General features: G+C 28.9%; 2 protein-coding genes across 6 annotated transcripts in view; one reads left to right on the forward strand and one right to left on the reverse strand.

The window, feature by feature from the left end:
- LOC142325180 (FAST kinase domain-containing protein 2, mitochondrial-like) overlaps positions 1 to 12,297 on the reverse strand; it is a 57,120-nt gene extending 44,823 nt beyond the window's left edge. For all 4 annotated transcript variants that reach the window (XM_075366603.1, XM_075366602.1, XM_075366604.1 and 1 more), the window contains exons 1-3: positions 12,150 to 12,297; positions 5,591 to 5,739; positions 1,597 to 1,759 (exon numbers count right to left, since the gene is read on the reverse strand). In XM_075366603.1, the coding sequence (XP_075222718.1) occupies positions 1,597 to 1,759; positions 5,591 to 5,735 (308 nt within the window). In that variant the 5' untranslated portion in view covers positions 5,736 to 5,739; positions 12,150 to 12,297. The remainder of the gene's footprint in view (positions 1 to 1,596; positions 1,760 to 5,590; positions 5,740 to 12,149) is intronic.
- Positions 12,298 to 12,356: 59 nt separating this feature from the next.
- The window catches only part of Ttc30 (tetratricopeptide repeat domain 30), an 83,003-nt gene continuing 77,252 nt past the window's right edge, over positions 12,357 to 18,107 (forward strand). For both annotated transcript variants that reach the window (XM_075365297.1, XM_075365298.1), the window contains exon 1: positions 12,357 to 12,569. In XM_075365297.1, coding sequence (XP_075221412.1) covers positions 12,510 to 12,569 — 60 coding nt within the window. In that variant the 5' untranslated portion in view covers positions 12,357 to 12,509. The remainder of the gene's footprint in view (positions 12,570 to 18,107) is intronic.

Genomic DNA, 18,107 nt, shown 5'->3' on the forward strand with positions numbered 1-18,107 from the left:
ACAGTGATTAGTAAAAATATAAGATTTTACAATGACAGTTACTTAAATTATGCTTTACCTCATTGGATGGAAAGTCACAATAGTGTGCTGTTTGCTTTTAAGTCCTCTTCAATGAAAGTTCGAAGCCATCAAAACTAATTTGACACTTGGAAATTAAACATCTAGATAATAAAAGCAAACCCTTGGAATTTTTCTAAAGAAAATTACATAGCATTATAAGTAGCTAAAATATCCAAATCCCATACAATCTCAGAAAACCTCATATTGCCTGCGGCAATTGATATGGTCAGTGTTTTAATACATGTGGAAGAGGCAAAAAAAATTGAACAAAAATTCTGGTTTCTTACACAGTATCAAGGCGAATCGATGACATGCTTACGTTCGTGATCAGATAATTCATCAAGTGAGTACAAGTGAAGCTTTTAGTAATCAATTTGATAAATCAAATGATGTGGCAAAATTTTCCTGTTCTGATTGTCACTTAATAAGCACAGACTTATGGCTCATGTGCAAATTAATATTAAAAGTTGTACGATTTAGTAAACAATGGTAAGTCACAAAAAAACAGCCACTATGATAGATGATACTGAATTTTGTAGTTATGAAAAATTCCATCCTGAATGTGAAGTAACAGTAGTAATAATAACTTACCATCTAAAAAATTAGCTGAAATCTATGTAAAAAAAATAATAAGTGACTGCGAGGCATGGACAACCTGAATGATTTTACAACCCTAAAAATTAAATAAACTGAAGAAATGAAACTGAAATGAACTGAAGGATATGTATGTCAGAGGAATAATGAATTAAACTATTATTTTTCAAGCATTTTATACTGCTAATGAATTACAATATAAAATATAACTTAAAAAATATTCAACTTATAATATAGTTACCATGTATCTAATCAAAAACATTTAGTGAATCAAGTATTTTAATTCTGACATTATAGAAGTCTTCCACCTATTCTCTTAACAATATTGACATGCCTTAAACCTCACTGTTGTCATATCTTTATACAGCAGATGTAATTTAAACTTCAAAGACAAGTCATTATTTGACGAGGGGTCAGGACAGTGCAAAAAAGTCTACATCTTCCCATTTGAAGGTCGGCAATAATTTCTGTGTTAATTAAGCAAGGTGCATTAGTTTATTACATAGTCAGAATTTTCAAATTAACATTCCTTGCAGTTTATTTTCATTATACTTGATGTATTTTTTTCAGGTCTTACAATAAGTAGTATTAGTATTTACCAGTATCTCCTTCAGATACAAAGATGACAAAAAAACAGGACCTTCTTGTCCAGGAAAATGGATGCCATGATTTTTCTAGAGTGAAAGTACCTTGCAATTGTGGTCTTTGTAATTTATATGGCTATTTTAAATCCATAATACAAAGACAATATTACACCAACTGAGGCCTGTTAAAACTTTCTACATGACTATGAATCTGGTCTTACATAACATTACCAAAAATGAAAAATGAATTACCCTTACATTTTTATTGCTTTTGAATCTTTACTTCTAAATATTTCTCATGATATAGTAAGATAATAAAATTTACAGAAATTAATATAATATAATAAAATCTATTTACTGCTGTGATTTTTGAAGTTGAAATACTGTCTGTAGTGCCTGCATTATATGAGCATTGTTCATAATTGCATGATGTTGTTGTATATTATATAGTATATCCGTTGTATCAGATGCTGACCGCAGATTTTGCATCAACAAATCCACAGGCTGTTGAGGTACTACCGCTGTTAAACATAAATGGATTAAAGATACTATTAATATAATTTTAAATTAAAAAACAAAATAATAATATAAGCTAACAATAAATTTGCTCTTGAACAAGACAGTGAACTACCAAATCAGAGGTAGCCCATTGTGGGATTGAACATGCCATTCAATAATTTTCCCCTTCCATTAGCCTTCTCCTTGGTAAATACTATGGGTATCATATTAGCTACCAGCTCAGTTCCATCTGTGGTTGCCACCACAGATGGAAGCAGATGGATGCTAGCAGTCTGTTAGGGAATTCCATTGTATGGGCTCAGCAGTGAAAAATCTGCATGAGAGACTTGTCTGGAGATTATGTACTCCATCTCAAGAGTTATACAATTAATCAGTGGTTAAATTGCCTTGTCAGATAGACAAGGCTTCCTGCTTTCCCTAAAATCTAAAGCTACGTGAAAGTTGTAATTCTTAGCAGTCAAACCAAGCTTTGGAAAACTGTAAAAAAAAGAATTTTATTTTTTTTTAAACTTAACTCTTCTAATAAGTATGTCTTAATTATTAAGGTACTCATACAATTCATTAAATTATCTGATTGACACTCAAAACAGAATTTAAACGACACATTTATTTCGCAATTATAAATATAATCTACAATGATCATGTTTTTAAAAACAAAATTCTAGATAAAACATTAGCGCTCAATAAAACACAGATAAATTATAGTAAAAGAAAAAAAATCCATACAAACATTATTTTTAAAAAAAGTTTTTCCTTTTAAAAGAAATAAATGATTACTATCATTTAGTAAGAAAAAAATACAATTTCACATTGTTCATATTAAAGCAATAATAGCCTTTCTGGTTGTTAAAACAGGAAAAAATACAAGATGCTGCATGTTAAATGCCATAATCATAATGGTTGTAGGCAACCTGATGCTCCCTATTCACAAGACACTCCCAAAATGATACGCCCATCCTATAAGAAGCATCCCATAGCATAAATATTACCAAAACAGATTAATGAAGTGGTTTCCCATTAACTTCTCCACTTACCCAAACATACAGCTGCATATTAGCATGCCAAACCCATCAAAAATACAGATGATATTCAGCCTTAAAAGTAATACCTTCATTCTCTCATCACAGAGATTAGTTTTATAATCAACAACCCTATTTTCAGCTGAAGAATTGCTAGCAGTTTCATTAATGGAGCTGGACTTACATTTAGGAATAAGATAGTCCCATATGTGCATTTCATACTGAAAGACCTTTTACATATTCAAACCTATTCCTTACAGTTTATATTTTTACATTATTACCTAAAATAATGTAAATTAATATAGGTAAACTATTATCCATTCAACTAATAATATCACCAAAAATGCAGATGAAATTCAGCCTTGAAAATACTATTTTCATTCTCCCATCACAGATATTGGTTTTATTATTAACATCACTATTCTCAGAGAAAGCAGCTCTGACTGGTACTTCTTACACTTCAAAAGTCTTGCATGTTTAAGACTGAGACAGATAAATGTGAAGTAATAATTTCATGCATTACATGAAATTGTAATTACAATGCATTACATGCAGTGTTTCTACTTAGCAAGTGAACAAAAAGAAAATAACATAAAGTCTGAAGTCAGCTGAATCTCCAGAACATGGGGAGTATTAATACATCAACCTTTGTGAAATGTCAGTTGAAGATAGTACAGCAGAATAAAGGTTATCTATTGATAATAAGTTGTGACACATTAAAGATACAATACTGCATGGAACTGTAAATGTGAATCAGCAGCTATAAAAAAAAATCTTCCTCATTATTACTCTAGGGGCACATCAAGAAAAATTATGGATTTCTCATGTCATCTAGTAATCCTTCAACATACACACTAGATAACTGTCATGTAAATCACATTCTCCTTCGTTATACACAGAGTATGTAAAAATTAAAACCAATGTTTAGGAATGGTGATACTTAGATTTGTATGGCTAAAATAAACAAACTTTTTAAATTTCTTCAAGCTGTAGAATGACATTTAGGTTCTGGTGAGATTTCAGCATACTTTTTTTAACTTTAATTAGATGAAACTCTTTAACACCTCTCAAAGTGATATTAATTTTGTTTTTTGTATACATGTGTATATTGTATATACTCTCTCAATAGAAAGAAAGAAAGAAAGAAAGAAAGAAAGAAAAGAGAAAGAGAATGAGAGAGAAATTAAGTGAGTTGTCCTGAATACTGAGAACTAAATATAGAAAAATGACAGAGCTACATTCAATTAACTAAAGTTGTGGTTTCTCCACAACAATTAGAACCCAAAAGGCTTTTCCTTCTGCATCTCCACTTTTCTCTATGTATAAAATCTCAGATTTACATCTTTAAATAGATGCCAGACTTACTATCTCAGATCTTACACCTGGAGAAAGGGAGACTTAGAAGTTTTTTTGTCTTCAATTCACACAAATTCTAGGAACAAACATTTCAGGTTTCATTAGCCTGTTCCATATCTCCAAACAAGGTTTTTTCTGTACATAAGTTTACCTACTCAGTCTCATTAAGATATTTAAAAGGGGAAAGGTGTAATAGATTCCTAGATGAGAAACCTGTGAATCTCTGCTTATTTTACAGACATTTTTTATTTCTTAATAAAAAACTGATGTTTTGAACAAGGTTGTTCAAGCAACCTGAAACAAAGAATTTGTTAACACTTCTTGACCAGAACTCTCTTTCATCGCCTCAACTTCTGATTGTTCACATATATAATGCAGCTACAATATTAAGGAATAACTGATCTAAAAATGCTTATAATGATCCTAGATCAGCAGAATTAAACTGATCTGAGACAAGTGTCTCATTACTGCAACACTACAAAAAATATAAGCAAGCATTTGGTCACACATCCCAACTGACACAAGTAGACACACCAAAATATTACAGACAGCTCAACCTGAGAGATGTTATGACTTTTGGCTGGATCTACACTAAGATTAGTCTTTAAACAGCATATTATAAATCCCAGCTTCAGCTTTCCTATCAATCCATGAGTCACCTGCGCAAAATACCCAATACTTTTTTTTTGCATCAGTTTCAGTAATCTCTTCCTATATATATGTACTGACATTGAAGAGTTTTAAAATGAAATCCTTGGTACCATATAGTCAGCTTTGATTTACAGGTACAGTAGCAGTATGAAGTATTGTTATAGCAATCTCAGCAAGGGAGCTGAACTTACATTTAGACAGAAGATATCCTATACATGCATTTCAAAAAATATTCTATATACGCATTTCAGACTAAAAGGACTTTTATATATTCCAACCTAATCCTTATAGTTTACATTACTACCTACTCCTTTACATTTTAAAATATCTCATATTCCCTGAAAGAATTCCTACTAATTTATTTGGATAGTTGATATAATTTACATTTTGGATCTTCTTAATCACTATTATCAAATTGTGGATAAACAATCTCATTAAAGATTTGCCAATATCTTTGATTTTTCATGAGAAACTTTCATGTGAAACTTTCATGTGAAATTTTGTTAAGTGTTGAGTTCAATACACTTTTTGAATAAAAGACTAAACTCATCATTAACCTTTACTAATGAATGACCTCCATACATACACTATAGTATATTGTAGATCAAACAATATTTCCAATATATATTACACTTTACAGCATCAATGAAATGAAGAGAAATTGCAGAAAAATAAAACAATGAAATCGATGTTTTATCTACACAACTTAATAGGTTTTTTATCATTTCATTTCAATATAACAATCCAGTAACTATTACTTTGGTAAGAATACATAAAAACAACTTAGCAACTAAGAAATGAACTAACCTTTATTAAAATTATTAATATTTGTACAAAAATAACTGATACAATGACTAATTTGATTCCTTCTATAAGTCAAAAATGCAGCTCCATGCTTAAATTGAGGGGCTACACATGAAAAAAGATGTTTAATGAATAGCCTTTGAGACATTGTCCTGAAATAAAACAAAAAATGTACATCAATTTTTTTTAATGATTGATTTAAAAATTACAAAATATTAGAATGGCTATATACAAGATTAAAAATTTGTTAAATGTAAATTTTAGAAGTAACAACAGAAATAACTGAATTTAAAATCCATTTCATTTTTTCATTTTTTTCATAAAATATATATTGTATGTGGTATCGAATCAAAGAAAACTGAACATACTGTTCCCATTCAGTTATGCAAAGTCACTTAGAAAAAATGCTCAAATAAAATGCATGGAAACTGATCAATGATAAAATTTATTCTTGCAGTTATACAGAAATTTACAAAATGTTGAATGATTTAAATTGAAGTTTTAATGTTTAAAAATTAAAGTCGAAATCCCCAATAATATAAAATATGAACATTTTTTAGAAAAACTACTTAATGGAAAAATCAATTTTCTTGGTTAACATATTTTTCACTTCACTTGATAAAACATAACTGTGTATGTAAGATATGGTAAAACCATACCTATAGGTTTTACCATATCTTCAAGCTATCGTAAAACACAGCTTGCAGATATAAGATGTGTGTAATTAGCACTTTTTACAAAAGAACAATTTTAAAATGTGAATAAATTCTGCCACCACATAATTTATTTTGTTAATATTTTTTACTGATTATTATCAGTTAGGTCATTATATTTATATTTATATATATATAAATGAATATATTCGCTTAGGTCCAGTTTGTGATGTAGATATAAGATGCAATGAAAATATTTATTTTCAAATTAAAAAGGATAAATTGTTTTTAACTCCTGAATAAAAAAAAATAATCAATTTATTTTTGTAATTACACTGTTAATATTAAACACCTACATACAAGGAAAATTAAGTAAATACTAGTAAATAAAATTAATTAAGTAATTAAAATATTCATTTACATTACAAAATAAATTAATTATTACTTATAATTTTTAAAGGTACCTTTAAAAATTAAAATTCCATAAATAAAAAGTGAAGTCAGAATCACATACTGGTATTACATTACATTTTCATAAATTAAAAACATAAAAATTATATATTAGTGATTTAATTTTAAGTATATTAGTTGTATTACACCTTATGGGCTTGATGATTAATAACTTGCTTTACAATGACGTTAAAAAAATTTAGAGTACATTATTTTATTTCTTACTCTTTTTCAATGAGTTAACTGATGCAATTTCATTTCATTAGGTTAATTCTTGTCTTAAAAAATCTAATCTTTCTGACTATTTTTTTTAATCTAAGTCACCTAAATACCCATGTGAAATGCACAAAAATAATTCTAAAAACTTATTAACTGCTTACCACTTAAAATTTATAACTTATCTGCTTAATAGTTCAACTTATCTCATTGTTTAATTTGAGCAACAGTATTCCAGTTATTGATGATTTTTCATGTAATATATATCTCAATAAATATTTAAAGATAATAACCTAGTATGTTAAAAAACAAAGATTTAAATGAAATATTTTTTTTTTGGTTTTATTCTTTTCTGTGCAAAACAATAGAAATGGGGAAGAAATTCTTTCAAAAGTATAAGATGTTCAATGCTTTCTCCCAAAATTTACACACAAGTAGACAATTTATTATATGAAAGTTGAAGGAGATAATAATGTATGGGTTGAAAAATTAAATAAATAACACAATGGTTTTGACACATTATCAATGTTTCTACATTGATTTTGCTATAATAATCCACTCAATTCTTTTTTTAGGGCCTGTATCAGTTGGTTACATTAAAAATATTATGAAATATTACTCTGGACTCTAATTTCAGTTCCATCTACATTAAGAATATACGACAAGAATCTTTGTCTCTTTGTTACCACAAAAAAAAAGTGTTTTCTTTTCTTCTAAAGAATGAAAATATTGCTTCATTTGAATGTGATTGTAGTGGACTGGAAATTAATAATACAGGAAGAGAAAAAATAAATAATGTCTCATTATAAAAATTAGCAAATAGAACTTTTCTATTTAAAAGTTAAAATCTACCAGAGGGAATGAATAAGGTTTTGAATAATGAACTGAACTGTGTTCAAAACCTCAACACTTTGTATTATGATCAATATATTTATATTGGTCTAAACACAATGAAAGTACCTTTCAAAAAATATATGAAGCACTGAACAGTAATGGTGAGCAAAATCTAAAAAAGAGACAATGACAATCTTACTTTTAACTTAAAAAATCTGATGTGGACACCACATCTTCCTTGTACACTTATTTAATTACATATATACATTTTTTTTTTAAACGAAAAGTACATAACATTTTATTTCATTAATAACTTCTGATATTTTTTATATTTTAATTATTATTTATCATAAAAATTTTTTTTTATAATCAGTGGTTAATAATTATTAATAAATCAATATATTTAAATTAAAAAAAAAAGGAGATGAAGTCTGATTTGAACTGATGTGCCTTCCCCTTATAAGATCCAAATATTTCATTAATTAAAATTTAATTTGGCTGTAACTCTGTAACCTATGAAAATAAGTACCACTTATAATATATCGTTGAAAAGCTCTCAATTAGGGCTATTACTGCAGTAAAGAAAAAGTCAAAATCCAATTTTTTTTTGATTTGCAATCAAAAAGGGAGGTGCACAACTAGATATTACAACAGTCCTAAATCCAAAATTTCAACATCCTGCGGTTAATTGTTTTTGAGTTATGCAAGATACATACATACATATATGCATGCAGAAGTCACGCCAAAACTAGTCAAAATGGATTCAGGAGTGGTCAAAATGAATATTTCCATTGAAATTTAAAAGTGAAATGTTTTGTGATCACAATACTTCCTTTACTTCGTACAAGAAAGTAAAAACAAAGTAACACCATATGATTTGTTGAAAAGAAAGAATGTAAAACATACAAGATGTTTTACAAAATGTAATAAAGGTGTTTTTAATATTATTACCTAAAATTAAAATGACATAACTCTGATGTAAACAGCCTAAATTAAATCAGTTGAAATATATGAACACAGTATGGTTTATTTTATTACTGAACCAGTAACTGAGATGTTTTATTTTAGAATCCAGATTTCTTAATTTATCAAAATATCTTATAAGGAAATTAATGAGATAAATTAATGAAAAACTATCTGGAAGCTTAATTCTTAATCTGCACAAATAATTTTATTTGAGTCATTGTAACAGGATGTTTGTTTCCTTATGACTTCGTTTTTTTTTATAAAATCAAAATCTGTCCCAGGTCACTATATTTGGCTGTAATTGTTGCATAGAAGAATCAAGATGGGTGTAGAACAAATTTATTTTTCTTATACACTAAAAAGATTTATTCACTCAAAAGATTCAAACTTTAAGACATCATTCAGTTCTAGGAATGCCGTGGGGCAGAATGATTTTGTAAATTTTCTTGGTTTTGCTGTTCAGTTGGGGAGTATATTTTATTGATAAAATCATTTTAAATTTATGAAAGGGTATCTATATTTGTAGAAAATTATACACTCATGTAAGTTTACAAGTATTACAAGTTGCTCATTATTCCAAGATACATAGCCAGCGTCTTAAAGTGGCATACCACCATTAGACAATCTCATGATGGAGCAGAGTGCTACCAGAGCAAGCATTGCCACTATCTTATGGTGACACACTACCATAAGACAGTGGCTTGCTCTGGTACCTTTAGGGAAATGGCAAGTTATTCAAATTCCAGAAGAGGGCATTTAGATTAATCTATAGTTTTCCCCACAGGGATCATCTTAAACTAGATTTTATCAAATTAAAAATCATGATGTCACTAGCTCTTTTTCAATGTTTAATGTGCACTAAAGACAAATATATAAATTATACAGAAAAACCTTTATGCCAAAATAGCCAAACAAGAAATAAATATAATTTAAAAGTAATTTGAACAAAATTTTACAACTACGCTAAAAGAGATTTTTCTATAAATACTGTTTAATGGGATAATACAGTAAGTTTGAGCTTTTTGATATTACACATAAACTGAATGAATGTTTCTTAAATTTTAGAATGTATTTTTCAGTAGTTTCCTGTCCATACTGTTTGAATAAAGTATGAGAACTATTCGGAAAGTAATTTACAATTCGTTTTAAAATAACACAAATTGACAAAAAAAAAACAATTTATCACATACATCTTATAGATACATTTTTTAACTACTTTTCTATATAATTACCATCCAAATTAAGGCATCATATCTATAAACAAGTTTTTGAATTGATCATTTTCAAAATACTGCATCACTAGCCATTTCTTCATTTTTTGGGAAAATATGATAAGCACTGGGAGCCAAATCAGAACTGCACGAAAGATGGTTAAATAACTCCCATTTGAAACTGTCAATTTGGCACTGAGTGTGTACAGCAGTATGTGGTGATAAGCACTGTCGTGAAGAAAAACGATGCCTGAATTCAACATGCCTTCTCAATTTCTTTGTCTCACAGTAAGTTTCAGCATTATTTGATATACATAATAAATTGTTTTATCAACTGGTGTTTTTTTAATAACAAATAGGAAGTTACTTTCTGAATAGCCCTCATATTAATATTGGTAATTCTAAGCAATTATTTGATCAGTTTCAATTTTTTCATACTTAATTACACCATATATGCTTAGGATCTAAATATTAGAAAGCAGTTTTGGACAGCGGGTGACCGATGCATGTCAAAGTCTATTCCACATTATCAGTAAAGTAGCTATCAATTTTGTGAATTATCAAGATCTGTTCAGATGCTAATTCGTTCTGAAGAGAGAGGGTTAAAGGTTAGGGTTAAGGTTAGCATTAAGAGTTAAAATTAGACTTTTGTGAAGAGAGATGAGAGAATAATTACCAAGATATAGCAATATTTAACACCATCCCATAGGACACCAGGCTGAATTTATGTTTAAACAAAAATTCATTTTCAATGGCTGACTCAAAGTTCAACTATGACAACTATAAAGGTAGTTTATGGTTTGCTGTTTTGCTTTTGTTATGCCTCTCTCCACTAAACACTAACTTTAAACTTAAACTTAACCTCTCTCCACAAAACGGATTAACATCTGAACAGCTTGCCATAGCTCACAAAACTGATTGCTTAATGATTATAGTACTGATAATGCAGCGTGGACATTGAACTTACATGAGTCCCCCACTGACCAAACTTGCTTTCTGATGTTTGGATCTTGTGTTTTCCTGATCCTAAGTACTATGGTATATTAATATAAGAAAAAAAATTTAATTGATCAATTACTCAAAATTATTTAATTTTGATAATTCCAGATGTGGTAGCCAATTATTTGAACATATTTTTAATCACACGTCATAAATAATCATATATTATTATAATTTAACCGACCTCGGAGGCAGAGAATAGCAGCATCTCTGTCTTTCATCCCTGGTTCCAAATCCCAGTCAGGATTGGCATTTTTCACATGCTACAAAAATTTCACTCATCAGAGATGGTAATGGGCTGGTTAGCCTGTAATTACTTAAGAAATGAAATAATAAAAATAATTATTCTAGATGTAGATAAACTGTAATAATTTAATTTGGGGCTTAATCGGAAATTCATTTTTTAAATTACTTTTTTTTAATTATTGATGTGTTTACTTTTCATTTTTATTAGTAATATTATATTTTATTGTAGCAATACTTGTAATATCTCAGATGACCAGTAAGATTTATACAATAAGGATTATATTTATTATACTATACATTATCAGTAATGACCCCCCAGATATTATATTTCAATGATTAGACATTGAAAAGAAAGTATTTTATACAAAAACAGAAAAGCAAATTGTCAAAAGTATAATTTTAGACAAATTGGGCAAGTATCTTGGGAAGACCATGACTCAAACGCACAGCTATTTAGGACTCTGGCCTTATAATATCAGGACAATTACTTGTAAAGTCTATTATATCTTTCAGTAAATAAGTTAAGATCAGAATTTTACTAATAAAAAAATTGTTACTGAAATTTTTGATACAACCGTTATTACACAGTGATTTACAAAAAAAAAATCTCCTAAATAATCTGATTTTTAGGTACTTGTACCTTAACAATAAACAATGAATCATATAATTAACCCTAAATATTCATTTTCGTTTTCTGCTTCTACGTATGCCAGAAAGCAAAACCGTATTGATGATACTAGTTATTTTTACCAATTCAACTTAATACTAGAGATGCAAAGAGACATTCATTATTTAATTTTTTTCAAAAACACCCATGATTTTATTAGAAAAAATGTTCGCAAAATAAATTCATTTATTTCGCTTTCAGTAAGACGTTATTTGATAAATAATTTTACTAAGAACAAATTCCTCTTATTATTTTACTGGAAAATTTTAAACACATGGAGATACCAAAGAAACTAATGTTTTATCTCATAAAATACATACGTTAAGAAGATCTCGTTAATTCTACGTAGGGGTCCTAAACTTTAGGAAAAATATTCTGTTCAGTTTAAGCATCACTGAGGCGTAAGAACATTAGCGAAAAATACACTTTACCGAGATAACACATAACCTTAAAAGTAATATTTTTCAAACAGAACAGGAATAATTTTCTACTAACCTTCAGCGCTCCTATGCTTATTTTATGAACTATTGTAGTACGTAGCAACCAAACAAAACAAAACGTAAGTGTAAGTCTACCCTTAATATTTTTATTGAGGTTTAACTTGTATTACTCTGCTTGAATTACTGATTTGAAATATTTCTTGTACTTATTTTTTTATATATATGATATAGTTGAAAGAAATGTATCGTCAAGGACTACAAATTAAAGATGGTGAATACACTAAAACAATTTATTCAATGGTGAGTAGTCTTCTTTTTTGGCCACATAATGCAAATAATTACATTACATTATGTTCATAATAAAATTTATAAAAATATTTGAAGGCTAATCACTTTTCAAGTACATCTGAGAAAAACACCACTTATGCCATTGTAATAAAATGAAAATAATAACAATATGAAAGAATTAATAGGAATTATGTTGTTTTATGCAAGGATATTGATTTATGTAGAATAAAAACCATTAAAATTAAATGAACATAGGTCAATATAGAAATAGAAATATAAGTAACATAGTTTTTCTGAGGTTGTGGCTTTTGAAGAATACATTATAATGCATTGACTTTAATAAGCTTAGAAATAAATGTTGACTTAAAATCCATTTTTGGCCCAAAGTAAGGTATACCTCATATGCCTTAACATTTTAATTTAATAATATTTGTTTAAAACTGATTCTGAAGCTACTTTATGTACCTGACCAGTGGTGCACTGCAATCTTCCATATCTATATTTTCTTTATACAAGCTAGATATTAACACTACATATAATATTTTCAGTTGTGAAAAAAAGTATAACTTTAAATTCAAATAGTGACAATAATGCCAATGGTAACATTTTGTTTGGAAGCTTCCTGATCGTTGCTTTGTATTCTGACATAATCATTTCCTATAGTCATATTACTATTAGGTGTCTTTGAAAAGAAACTGGATTATCATTATTTTATTGGCACTGCAAATATTATCATAATTTATGTGAACTAAAAAAATGTTTCACATGTTTTGCATACAAGTCCCATCATCTTACACCAGCAACAGTTTGGTCATCCCTTGCTGTGAGGGTTGTCATATCAAAAATTGAAGCATTTTAGGTAAAGTTTAGAGGACTAATAACCACTTCAAGCTGATTTGATTGTGCCTATTAAGGGAGGTATGATTTTTTTCTTCAAAAACCCATTTTTCCACCCCCTGGCGAATGGTGGTTGGTGATATCCAAAAAATTTGAAACTTGCTTTACAATTTTAGACAAAGCTATCTATTTGGCTGCAAGATAAAATAATTTTTCTTTGCCAATTAGATATAAGCAAATATTGTATTTGAGGAGATAACATTAAAAAAGAGTATGTCCACAAAAATAAAAAATGGAGAAAGTACTGTATTGCTCATTTACTATATATTTCGTAATATTATATAGGTCGGATATTTTAAAAACTACTGAAATTGCAGTTCTGGGACCTGTTTTATCCAATTTACCAACTCAAATTACATGTGGAAGCACCTAATACTTAATTTGGGTCCCAAAAATTACAGTAGAGCTTCTTTTTATTAGAAGACCTGAAATTCGGCGAAATGTTTCGCTATCCGTAACTCAAAAATAAGCGTTTCCAGACCTAGGTTTATAATTTTTTTTAATTATTTTCACCTGTGGAACGTTTTCTCCGTTAATCAGTTTCTTCTTTCACTCTGTAGTTAAAAATTATATCAGTTTATTCAAAATCAACTTTGTCCAACCGTCTCTTTTCTGCTCAGCCTCTGGATGAATGAGGATGTTATGTATGAATGTAGTCTTGTACAGTCTCAGGTCGACCATTCCTGAAACATGTGGTTAATTGAACCGCAACCACCAATGAACACCGGTATCCACAATCTAGTATTCAAATTCGTATAAAAGTAACTGCCTTTACTAGGATTTGATCCTTAGAACTTTCAACTTGAAATCAGTTGATTTGCGATGACGAGTTCATCACTAGAAACTCCAACACGATAGGTTTGTCCAACTAACTCAAACTTTGTCCAATGACCAGAAAGCTAGTTTGTTTTCCAGCATGAATTGCGTAAACCGTTCATTCTTCTAGTTTGTTTTCGTTTCTTAACAGTACTTCTAAGATAATCGTTGGTCAAAGTCCATTATATGCCCACAATGCTTAAACATTATTCTAGATACTTTGTTAAACAATTTTTTTAGTTACTATTCTAATAACAATAAATACTGTTTTAATAATCTAACCAAACTTAACCTTCGATCGCTTGTCAAGGTTAGCTAATGAAGCAAGCGTTGGTTAAGATTCCTTAGATTACATCTATAATTTAGCGCCATCTTAAGCACTAACGATTTGATAAAAACATTTAAACAAAGATTGTACGTGCAGACAGATAACCGATAAATACACAAAAACTAGCCAAAACTGTTTGTTTCAGCCATTTAAAACCTTTTGCAATTGTTCCTTAACAGTAAAAGTCTATAGAGAAATGTTTAATTGTTGTAGGCATATAACAGATTTTGATCGTTACTTAAATATGGAAGTGGACGTATTCGTAAGTGTTAAAGAAGATAATCAAGGATTGAGGAAGAAACAGATAATGTTACAAAAAGATAATGCTAAAGCTGCTAGATATGGATTACCAGTTTGACATAACCTATTTGTACTACGTAAACATGCAAATAAAAATTTTAATTGTATTAAATTCAGACTGGAAGACTATGCTTTTATCAGAACAAAACTATATTTTCCGTTGAAATTAATCTCTGAAGATAATTTTATAGAATCACGGCTATATATTCATAAAGTTAAAAGGCGAAGGCCGCGGTCTAATAACAATAAGGATCCACATGACAGTCTAAAATTTAACTTGCCAGTAAAATCATTCGTTGTTAATTTTTTTATTTTTATGTCTGATGGTCAAGCTAACTCGATTGAAAAACATAGCGCATAGAATTAAATCTGGAAATCACTTTACATAAAAACGTGGTGAAGTTCGGAAATCTGGAAAATTTTTATTGAAAAAAAGACGATCGCCAATTTTTTCTAATTGGATTCAACACTTAATGAAAAAAAAATTATGGCGAATTTATAATAAAAGATATACGTAGTGAGTTTAAAGTGTCGTCTATGGCTGCATTTCTGTAAATGAATTTAATATTGGATTTTGATCGCCGGCAAGTTATTGTTCTAGATTGGACTTATTGATAAAAGAATAATATTGAATACCCTATCAAAACTGAGCAAATTGCTAAACTAACCCACACACTTCGCTGAAAAACATTTTATGATTTTATTCGTGAGAAATAAAAAAATATCGAGTGACACAATGTCCATATGTTTTGACTTGCAACAAGTAAAAGTGTTTTCAAAGACGCAAATACAAAACTCTATATAGAGACAATTGGGCTTCTACTATTTTTACACTTTTGATTAATACCAAAACGTTCTTTTTTTCTATGTTTGTACAAAAGCCAATCAGGGAGAAGTACTACTGATATATCATTTTTGCTTTAACACTATCTGAATTACTTAGATTTTATAGGGAAGAAGAAAATCAGAATTTCTTGTGACGGTTGTGGTGTCCAAAACAAAATGAATCATATTTTACATACTGTTATGTACTTTCTGTTGACCAGTATTACTAAAGACCTTATTGTACAGTTGACATTCCCAGTTCGCAACCGTAGTTACATGCCTTGTTATCGTAATTTTGGCCGAACTGAGACGAAATTGTAGAAAAAGTCCATAATTTTAACAAAGGATAGTACATTGAAGTTTATGAATTTGTTGGTGTTAAAATGTTGGGTAGTGATTGGAAGTTATATAATGTCAAGTATGTGTCCAGATGCTTTAGGAGATAAGATTGCATTAGTGAAATGAAACAATGAAACGCATTACGACCCGAAATCAAAGTATTGTAAAGGTTACAGCATGCCTGAAATACAGGTTTTAATCTGAAGCAGAAGACTGCAAATTATTAATAAGAGGTTGATAGGTGTATATACGTTTTAATCGGCTACAACAGACACAGCCGTGGTGTTTCAGCTGAAAAGAAGGGTGATGTGAATAAACTACTGTCTAAGCAGTTTGGTGATCTGGAATTCTCAGTTGGACCTAGCTTTGTACAAAAGGTCTTGAGGGATCTTCCCTCAGAGTCAGGCCCTACTTAGGAAGAAACTGCTTGTAACTGCCTTTAAGAAGATGTCTGCTTTTGTGTTTAACTTCTCTGTATATTAAAATATAGAAAGGTTAATTTTTTAAGTTTTAAATTTTTGGTACTTTGGCATTAACCGGCACGCATATTATTTTAGGTTATGTTGATATACATCAGTACACGGAAGCAACATATCTAACCAAGTTACCTACGCTCACTAACCTCGACTAACCAACAGTAATGTTTTGATTAAATAATAAATGAATTCATATGAATCAATATCTCTTTTGTGGTCCCCACATGAATGATGACGGTATGAAATTATTTCATAATTAAACATTTTTTTTAAATTGCTTTTAAGACTTGCGATAGATAAATAAAAAAATTATAATAAGTTATGTAAACTAATAAGCGTTTACAATATCGTATATTATGTTTTATCTACAATGTAGCAGTTTTACTTTAATAAAAACAATCTACTGAGTGTGTTTCTATCATTGTACATAACCTTTTGGTAAGTGATACTTGAGTTTTAATATTAAAACATATTTCTGTAACATTGCTACCAAAAAGAGTTATGTTCATTTGGACTCTGTTCAAACTCTAAATAATTTTTTTAAGAATGTATAATGATTTGAATATTAATTTACATAAGTTCCAAACGTACTTTGGCTAAGTAAATAAATTGTCATAAATAACATTTGAAGTCATAAAATAGGTTTTCTTAATTATCCAACAATTGAGTTTGAAGGACAAAGTCTCTTTTGAATATTATCTCCTTATTTATTCATTTATAGAATTACAACAATAATTTTATACTATTAATATTTAAAACATTATAACATTTTAACCATTATTACAATTACTCATGAGTGTGTGTGTGTGTTCCAGGACATATTCGCTGAACTTCAAGTACCGATTCAAGATGCAAAAATTAGCAAAATAATTCATATCAACATAAGTCTTATTTTACTTAGTTTTCCTTCTGGGTGTCATTTGTGATTTCCAGCAAAAAAAAATTATTTTTCAGGAATAGGTAAACATGGCAATTATGGCAGAATGGTAAATATGGTATTCAGGAATGGTAAATATGGAAGATCTGACACTAGTACCTTATTTTTACAAAATACTTTTAAAACGCCACTTTAAAAATGGCGGTATCTTAATTTTTTTATCTTCAATATCTTTTTAATTATTTATTTGTTCCAATTTTTACTTAAGCAATTAATTTTGAACAAAATTGTTGTAAACCTCGTTGACAAACAATCGAGTTACTGCAAACAATTAACCGAGCAGTACGTTTGTGCGCCGTAATGCAAGCTGATAATTTTTTTCCTGTTTTTATTTAATAAAAATTATTAATAAATAATAATAGTAAATTAATAAAAATTATTAAAAATATTTAGTGTACTGCCTGGTTAATTGTCTGCAATAACTCGATTGTCAACGAATTTTTACAAATGAGAAGTAATTTTGTTCAAAATAAAATGCTTAATAAATTTGGTAATAAGTAAAAATTTGATCAAACAAATAATTACAAAAATATTGAAGATTAAAAAATTAAGATAGCTATTTTGAAATTTTTGAAGGTGATGTTTTCAAAAAGTTTAATTTTGTAGAATAACAGACTAGGCTTAGATTTTCC

The sequence above is a fragment of the Lycorma delicatula genome, chromosome 5 (genome assembly GCF_047948215.1).
Source record: "Lycorma delicatula isolate Av1 chromosome 5, ASM4794821v1, whole genome shotgun sequence".
NCBI classification, from domain to species: Eukaryota; Metazoa; Arthropoda; class Insecta; order Hemiptera; family Fulgoridae; genus Lycorma; species Lycorma delicatula.